The sequence below is a fragment of the Impatiens glandulifera genome, chromosome 1 (genome assembly GCF_907164915.1).
Source record: "Impatiens glandulifera chromosome 1, dImpGla2.1, whole genome shotgun sequence".
In the NCBI taxonomy this organism is placed as follows: Eukaryota; Viridiplantae; Streptophyta; class Magnoliopsida; order Ericales; family Balsaminaceae; genus Impatiens; species Impatiens glandulifera.
The window spans coordinates 22,342,006-22,351,332 of NC_061862.1; the positions used below are offsets into that span (position 1 = coordinate 22,342,006).

A 9,327-nucleotide genomic window follows, 5' to 3' on the forward strand; every position below is an offset into this window, starting at 1 on the left:
ATTATGGTACGAACAACCGGTTGAAACCAATGGCGATCATTAGGGTTCCTACAAGAGTCTGGTTAGGGTTTCAAAAATCAATGGGAGTCCTCGTGGGTGGAAATCACACCTCCTCCAGGTTTTGCACTCGCTAGATCATTTTCCTCAAGTTGCTTTTTAGCTTCAAACCTCAATTCTCTTTTACTCTACTCTACTCAACTCAAATCTAATCAAACCCAGTTTGATCTGGGTGTGTTTTCCTAAATCGAAAATATCAAACCCCTTTTACGGCGGACGGAATAAGATCCGTCCGGATTAATGGATTTCAAGATCCTGAAACTGTTTCAGATCCTCCGTGGGTCAATAGCTAGACGGTTACTTCTCAGGACAATGTTCTTTGCACTAGCTATGGCAGCGATCTCGTTAACCCAAATCGTTCACGATGTTCGAACAATTGAGCCAATTGCCATGATGAATTTCGATAAATGTTCGTTGAATATTGGCTACGTGAATCACTCTGCTCATGTCCTTCCTTTCGTTAGCAGCTCGTCTACATGGGCTCGGTTTATCGAAACCGAGAATGTGACTACCAATGTGTTTAAAGAGCTGTTGGACAAGAGCTTGATTCATTATGAATCTAAAGCTTTATGTATTGGGGAGGATCAAGAATCCGCTATTAGTGCATTGCACAAATCTGGAGTATCGGATGCAGTTGGTGTCCATAGACACCCATTCTTCTCCCTTGCCCGAAAAGGATTCGTATATGAGCTTGAATTTGGTGATAATCAGTTTGATTTTGTATTCTCCAGAGCCATTGATCGGATTTCGATCCCATCTCTTCTTGTTACTGAAATCGAACGTGTCTTGAAACCGGGTGGCACAGGTGCGATGCTAGTTGGTTCCGGAAGCTTCTTCACCGCCGGATTGATAACATCGTCCGCCTCCTTCCTTAGAAATTCAGACATAATTCACCTTTGCGGAATCGAAGAATCGTTAACTCTAGTAGTTTTCAAGAAAAGAATAGAAAACGTCGGTTTGCTCGAGCTGTATCGGCTTCCAAACGATTGCCCGTCAATCAAGGCCAATAAACCAATGATAAAATACATGGAGCCGATGGATGGAAAAAACGGAATAACGTATCTCCCCAAGTTGATCGATATTTCCACGAGGAAGAGGCTTGTGTACATAAGCATAAACGTCGGGGAATTGGTGACATGGGATGTAATGCAGAAGCTTAAGCTGATGTATCCAATGAAGCCGGGCAGTTTCAACGCTTATGTCATTGACCATGATGCGTCTGCAATGTCTTTGTATTTGAAGGAACCCGGGATCACGTTTGTTTATCATCCGGGCCTGGCTGGGGAGGGAAGAGTGTTGGCAAAAGTGAGTGCGGATGAGTTTCTGAGCGCACCGCAAGATGAAGATGAGTTTGATTTCGTTAAATGGTTTCAGGAGACCGTGTTGGAGGGGGACTTTGTGATACTGATAATGAATGCTAGAGATGTGGAACTGAAGATGTTGTTTAAAATGTTTGAGAGCGGGGCGATATGTAAGGTGGATGAACTCTTTATACACTGCTCCGATAATGAGGATTGCCAGAGTGCCGCGTGTGGTGGATGTGGTGACTTGTTTGCAGGACTAAGGAAAAGTGGCGTGTTTGCCCATCGTTGGCCGTCTAGTGGTGGTGGATAGAAGCTTGCTTGGATTGGCTTCTGGGAATCAATTATGTTGTTTGTTGTGTCTTGTGTGTCCTTTCAGACTTTGAATAAATAAAGTAGGGAAAGTGGTGAGAAATGTGAGTTTTAGCATGAAACTGCAACTTCTTCACCACTTCTTTCTCTTGGATGTGTTTGCTTAAGTTACTTTATATTATTATGTGTGTAATCAAGGAACCAATTGTGCTATGTTGTTTGTTTTATGGTATTTTATTATGTGCTGTGTGTTTTATCCTGTCAAAATTAGATGATAATTTTATATGTTTCCTTTATATGGTATTTATAAAGGAGATTGGTCCAAACAACACAGAAAATTCTCACTTTCTTCCTTTATACTTCAATGTTCAATAATTTCCAAGGACATAAGACATGTATATCTATCTATGCACAATAACTCCCAAGGACAATGGCATGTATATGTTTTATGTCTTGTTTATTTATGAGACCTACTTGGTTAATCAGATCATTGTGTGCTTTGCAGCATTTAGTATCAAACATGAGGTTCCTAAATCCTAGTGCCTCATGGTGGGGGCATATCACAAGAGAAAGAGTAGACATTTATTCAATAAGAAACTCTATTTATTTCAAACATTATTAAAAGCATGTTCATAGTGTTCATACAACATTACAAATACCTGAGGAGGTCAATGCTTTGCTTTGCACCTCTTACACGATATATGAACGGATTCAACTTTTCTCATGTGCATGAAGCTTCAACTGCGAGAGTCTTGGACACTTTAGAACAAGGATCCCCAAACGTATCAACAGACACTCCAACACTACAACTGCTTGATCCCACACATGCCTGTAGCATAACATATATTTCTCTTAAGCTCCAACAAATATACACTGCACAAGGGGAAAATGCAATACCAACATAATAATAATCACACCTTTTGTATGATGGAAAGAGTTTTCTGGCTGTGGCAACGGCTTTGCTTGAAACTCCCGCAGGTTCCCTGTGGAGTTCCAAAACTTGCAAACTTGATTGATGAGATGATCTGATTAGGGAAAGGGCATTCTAAGGATATCATGGGTCCTGGTCCCTTTAGTTCATCATTCCAATTCTTCACTGGTTGTGGATGAGTCTCAGAAACGCGTGAACAAACACTTCCCATCTCTCTTGTGTTCAAGGAGATCTGAGTCGGGTCCCCAGCAATTTCCTCAAACAGAATAAGGGTGTTTCCCGTTGGCTTTAACCACGATCGAGGTATATGGTACCTACAAAAGCCACCAAATGAATAGAGAAGAATATTTGTTTACGAGTGTTTCTTTAGTTATGATGACCTGTAAGACTTACAATGTTTGAGACGGCTTCCCACAATTGTTAAGACATTTGTTCGAACTATAGGGACCCTTGTAGTTACATGAGACACTGCAGCCCGTTGTTGGAGCAATAAAGGTTGGCCAGTAACGCCCAATGCTTTGTCCATTCACCCAAGCCTCTCCCTTTCCCATCCCAGTGAAGTCTATCGCTACTGGATTGTCGCTACTAGTAGGGGCATCAATACTCCTCTGAGGCAAAAAAATAAAAAATAAAAATTGTTGCTCAAGGAAAAAAAAAGATTTAGTATAGCAAATCAAAAGAATATAAATGGATGAATTTAATACCTTGTACCAAATCAAGGACTGGTTCTTGGGTAAGGATGAATCAGACGTCCAAACTGATGAATTACCAGTTGGGAGATTTAATGCTTCACCTTTTAGTCCAACCTGTATCAAATTTTTAAGTTTAGAATAAAAATGAATGAGCCAGGCATGTAACCTTTTCATAATTATAGTTCTATTCAATTGAGCCAAGAGACCTGGTATGTCCATTCCTGCGAAGAGAGATCAATAGAAGAACCATTGCTGGAACTTTTCAGTATCACAGGACCAGTTACCCCAGCACCCGTCAAGTCAAAGAATGCTCCATAATTCTACATTACAATTAAAAACTTGTCTTTCAAAAAACAATTAAACAGCTGAATCAGCAAAAATTTTAATAACAAAATCTTTTATATGGTTTGTTCAATAAGATCAAAACCTCAAGCCCAACAGTTGAACTCAGGAGATCAAGTTTGTTCTGTCCAGGTACAAGTATGATAGGAATCTGGATGGAAACCTTTGAATTCCCACTATTTCCTTTCCCACTCCCTACAATGAATTACCATAATAAATTGTGTGTTCCATTTGAATCAAGAAGGTAGAGCACAAGAAAAGCAAGTATTAAGAAGCTATAAATATAATTAAAAAAACAAGCATTATGCACCACCTTGTCCATAATGTTCTCATACCTGCAAGCTTTCCATTAACATATACATGGAGGACATGTCCAAGAGACTCTACTTGAAGTGTTGTTTGATCACCATCGTGAAGGAAAGGCTCATCTCCTGTAATGTTAATGCTACAAAATGGATAAAAGAATATTTAAACTCATTGTCAAATCCTATTAGACATCATAAGAATAATTCAATGCAAGTACTCATCTAATCAATAACTGACCTCATTGAATACCACAGATAATCACTTGCATCTGCTGTAGTATTAATTTGCTCCAACAATCCAGTTTTAGGGAATGCATTGTCACTAGAGATCCCAATTGGTTCGGAAAACCAACTCCAAATTGGTGTCTCTTTCACACAACGGTCCACAAATTTTGGGATGCTAACTGCCGAGTTAATCTGTCATGGAAACCACAATCTTGAGGGAGAGAGTTCACATTCATTTTAACTCTACCCTTTAGTAAACAAATAGGGAACAACACTTAGAGAACATTGTAAAGATATTACAAACTGGCTGGGAAAAAAGACTAAGAAACCAACTTAAAAGAAAGAACCAATTCTGAAATCTTGAGTTGTGAATACCAACTCTTAATACAGGTAAAAGATGAACAAATCTTTCAGAAGATAGTCAGCAGGATATACCTTTGCAGTATTTAGTACAACATTCTTACAGTCAGGTAAGATGCTCACAGACCATGCAGGTAATTGGTATGAATTGTTATTGAATCTCACTAATGCATCAGTATGAGTATCATAATTGGCGAGAAAAGCACAACACACCCCTGACCCTGTTTTATAAACACTGGCCTGAAATAGAGAAGAACCAAAATATAAACTCTGCCAGTACAGATAATATGTTTATATCATGAATTAGTCTTTCTAATGTTCATTTTTCCTGCAAGTGTTTTTCTTTGTCTTTCTTTTTAATAAGAAGGCAATGTGGAGAAATTACAAATGATACCTCCAAATTTGAACCAAGAGATGTAACTGTTGGACTAGCGGTCAACAGTGCTTCTTCACAAAGTTTTATAGCTTGATGGACATCTTTTAGGTGGCCCCACTTAGGCTGACGAATAAGTCCTGCACATAATAGAATAATATTATAAACAGTGACAACTTTCAGTTTCAGGAAATCAATCACCAATGTGTAAAGATAACTATCCTTCCTAATTGTCATGTTCAGTTGAACATCATAAACAAATGAAGAAAATAGTAGTACCATATTCATCAATTGGAGCATCATAATCATAGCTTGTGGAGATAAATGGTCCACCAGTGGTTCTTCCAAAGTTAGTCCCACCATGATACTGCAAAGAAATCAATTAAGATTTAACAAGTAAGCATATAGTCAAAAAGCAGATAAATGTAGTAGAATCAAATTATAGGAAACATTAAGTATTTCGTTTTTGTTTTTATTAATATGTTGAATAACGATTGGGCAATTGATTCTACTTAGATATCAATAAATTTTGGTACCATGTAATAATTCTGCAAGGTGCCACCTCGCTGATAGAAACGTACTACAGAAAAGGCAATGTCTTCCACAGGTCTATATGGAATAGCACCACCAAATGAACTAAACCTGGATCCATGGAGTCAGATAACCAAAAAATGAATGTGGGATATAGAAACATGGACAATTCAGTAAAATGATCACTTTTGGCCAATAAGTGAAGCAAAAAACAATATGCAAGCCACTTAAATGACATACCACCCAGTCCAATTCTCTGTCCACATTTTTGGTTTGTTTCCAGAGTTGGGAGTAAATTGGTCGCAGTAAAATCCATTGCAAGTATTAATCTGTAACGTTAAAAGCATGTAAGCTGATAGAAGAACTACATGAAATATAAAAGAATGAACTCACGATAGGATCAGGAGCATCTGATTGTTGGCACATCACCCATGGAACCCCTGTATCTAAAGATGTAGCCATAGATGCAGCCCATTGAACATATGATTTTCCAGCAGCTCCATAGTTTGAAGCAACATTCCCATACTCATTCTCAATCTAACAGTTTCATTTACCAAAGAAAAACCAAGGTCATTTTATTGATGGCCTGAAATCGGCTAAACACAAAAGATTGTTATTATCTCTTATTCAATGTTTAAAGCTAGAAAATAACCTGAGATAAAATGATTGGCCCTCCTTGCGAAGCATAGAGTTTTTCTTTCTTCATCATGTCCACAATCTTCTTAGTGAATCTCTGCATTTCAGCCTAAAATATTGATGCAAAACCATAAGTAGAGACATAAAGGAAGTTCCTATTGTTAAGAATCAGTGAATCACAAGTGTAGGAAGTATTCATAAGAGTACTTTGAATGGCTCATTGTCAGTCCGAAACTTGATATCAGGTATGAAATGCAACCAAAGCGGGAAACCTCTGATCAAAATACGACAAACAACATTTATCAAGATATTTTGCATATTACTTAGTTTCCTAAAGCATGTTAAAGAACAGTTGCATTAATTTTTACCCATAGTTCCATTCAGCACAAACATAAGGACCTATGCGAAGATGAACATAAAGGCCAGCTTTACCAATAACTTTCACAAATTGCACCAAGTCTTTTCTCCCTTGAAAATCGTACTGCAAGAAATCCATATTTCCTTTACATTAGTAAGACTATAAGCTGAGCAAATGGCTTAAACTTCTACTTATAGCATATTCTTCCTATTACTTGCATCAAAGACACGATTAAACGAATCAATGATATATATATATCTGAAGAAGACGGAAAGACGCAGAACCTGGTTACGAGCTGGTTCATGGATATTCCAGAATACGTAGGTCTCGATTACATCCAAGCCACCGTCCTTGGATTTCTGAATAAGGTCTGGCCACATCTGTATTCATTACATATGTTTAGACAGACAGATTAACAAAGACAGATTGAGAGAGGTTTGGTGACTCACGTCAGGAGTGCTGCGAGGATAATGAATGGAACCTGAGACCAGAAGCCTCCGGCGGCCGTTGATGATCAAAGCACGGTTATCGTAAGTCACATTGGCGCCAGAAACCGCTGTTGCGAGCAGTCCGAGAAGCGTGAGGCAGAAAATGAGTAAAACGTCTCTCCTCCTCCTCCTCCCTCTCATAATTTCGAAAGCCATTGTTAAAAGGAAAAGGAAAAGGAGTGAGTTCTTTATATAAGTAAAATTTCGCTTTTCCCTGTATTGGAATGGTCCACTAGTTCTTCCTTTTGCTTCAACTCTTTGTATATCAGTGAAGGAATCAAAATGTAGGCCGTATAACGAAGTTATCCTCTAAAACCGGAGACGTCACGTATCTTCCTTTCTCTCTCTTTCTCTCTCTCTCTCTCAGTACACGTCTACAATTCTATCTGTATCTATTCGTCGTCTTCGTTGTGGTGAGATCCTTCTCTGTCCTCAATCCTCATTACTATATCAAATAACTAGAACCAGCTTTCCATAGTGAATGTGAACGTAAGAATGAAAATGAGATGAAGAGAAATAGAAAATTTATGATAGCGGTTCGGAGAAGAAGACGACAGATACAACCTCCGCTTTCGCCATGAATGACTGGTTTGCTGCTGCTAGAAGCTTTTATCCACTACATTCTCGTCTACAATAAGTTCCGTGCCTCCTTTTCCTGATTTCACTCTTTTCTTTTTCTTCAATTTCTTTTTTATTATTCAGATTTGTTACATATTTCTTCAATAAAAACTTTTTTAAAAAATTAACACAATTCAACGATATTAATTATCCGTTGAACTTAAACTTAAAAAAGTGTCATTATTGAATATTATAATAATATTGAATATTATTTTATTTTAACAGCTTATTTTAGCTTGTATTTTTTTAATAATAATATTTCTGTAATGTGAGAGTGATTAATTTGAATAAAATAACATAATATCGTTAGTATATTTACAACTTCAAAATGTTATAAAATAAAGTTTTTAGTTTGATGGATGGATGGATATTTAATTTTGTTTTGGGAAGTGTACAAAATTCGGTGCGGGCCTATTGATAGGTTTATGGAGTTTCGTGCAGACGATAACTGCTTTAGAATATTTTTGCACTCTCTTCGATTCTGTCGGTTCGGTTGCCGCGCCAAATTTATTTTTTCACTCCTCAAAACTGGAGACCGCTAAGGCTTGTTTGTTTGTTTATTTAAATAAAAATGATTTTAACAATATTTTAATAACATTTTGTTTCAACTAGAGGTGAGAGCAAATTGTTGGACTCTTTTTTATAATCAAATATTATTTTATTTTTTTCTTAAATAACTTTTATCAATATATATTTAATAATTTAATCTATCAATTAAAATATTTTTATTTTTATATATTTTAAATATAAAAATATTTTTTATTCATTTAATTTAAAAACTCAAATTCAATATTGTTTTCCATCCTTTATAAGTAATTATAGACATATAGCCACATTTTAAACTTAAGACTTATTTATTTAGATGAGAAAGTGAATTATTTGAGATATTTGAATTAAATTGATAAAAAAATTATTTGATTTTTTAATATTTAAAATTTATAATAAATAAATTAAGTTTTGATTAATTAATTTTCAAACAATTAATTAATAGCAATACAATAACCATTTGGTCAATTATTCATTGAGATTGTTTTTTTTCAATAATACAAATCAAGATAAATGATTGGGGTTAGGAAAAGGCATAATGAACGATCTGAAGGGTCTAGGAAACTTGAACTGACATATGTATATTATTAGATATTAATAAGAAATCAATTCCCAATAATTGTAAATCACGTGATAACTTTATCCAATTTTTTATTTTTTATTTTGAATTTTTGAATTTTCATCATTTATTTGTTAACTATTAAATAGATTAATTAAAAAAGTTTTATGTTGTCCTAACTTGAATTGAATTTTTTTTTCTATTTTGTTACCAGTTTTTACCATTTCTTGATATCTTCCCTTTATAAACACAAATAGATATTATACTAAAATTATTTTGTATGTTTAGAAAAATTATAAAATTATAGTTTAATTATAAAAAAATATAATAAAAACAATTTGAATATATATTGTATATTAGTTTGACCATGTTATAATCAGATAACTCAACTATCATTTTATTTTTAAACTCATAAAAACAAAAACAATAAATTAATTTTATATGCTAACTTTTAAAATTAAATATATATATATATATATATATCTATTTTATAGGTTAACTTACTCAATTAAAAAAAAAATGTTTTGTCATTTTAAATTATTAAATTTAAAAAAAATATTATTTAATATATTAATCGTGTTTTAAATAATAAAATAATAAAATATTTTGTTTAAAAAACATTGAAAAAATAAATATTTGAACCTTCTGAATTAAAAAATATATATATAATTGAGAATTATAAAATTACATTAA

General features: G+C 34.8%; 2 protein-coding genes across 2 annotated transcripts; one reads left to right on the top strand and one right to left on the bottom strand.

Moving 5' to 3' along the window:
• Positions 1 to 297: 297 nt before the first annotated feature.
• LOC124920933 lies at positions 298 to 1,671 on the top strand. Its single transcript, XM_047461525.1, has one exon. The coding sequence runs from the start codon at positions 298 to 300 to the stop codon at positions 1,669 to 1,671; it is 1,374 nt and encodes a 457-aa protein (XP_047317481.1).
• A 584-nt stretch (positions 1,672 to 2,255) lies between these two features.
• On the bottom strand, positions 2,256 to 7,396 carry LOC124920723 (beta-galactosidase 8). The gene is made up of 19 exons (XM_047461276.1): positions 6,873 to 7,396; positions 6,708 to 6,803; positions 6,434 to 6,546; positions 6,273 to 6,339; positions 6,082 to 6,174; positions 5,823 to 5,966; positions 5,670 to 5,758; positions 5,435 to 5,540; positions 5,178 to 5,265; positions 4,920 to 5,038; positions 4,601 to 4,765; positions 4,179 to 4,357; positions 3,971 to 4,080; positions 3,721 to 3,830; positions 3,500 to 3,613; positions 3,306 to 3,407; positions 2,995 to 3,209; positions 2,588 to 2,915; positions 2,256 to 2,499 (listed from the first exon to the last, which is right to left on the bottom strand). The coding sequence occupies exons 1-19, from the start codon at positions 7,065 to 7,067 to the stop codon at positions 2,392 to 2,394; spliced, it is 2,541 nt and encodes an 846-aa protein (XP_047317232.1). The 5' UTR covers positions 7,068 to 7,396; the 3' UTR covers positions 2,256 to 2,391.
• Positions 7,397 to 9,327: the final 1,931 nt, after the last annotated feature.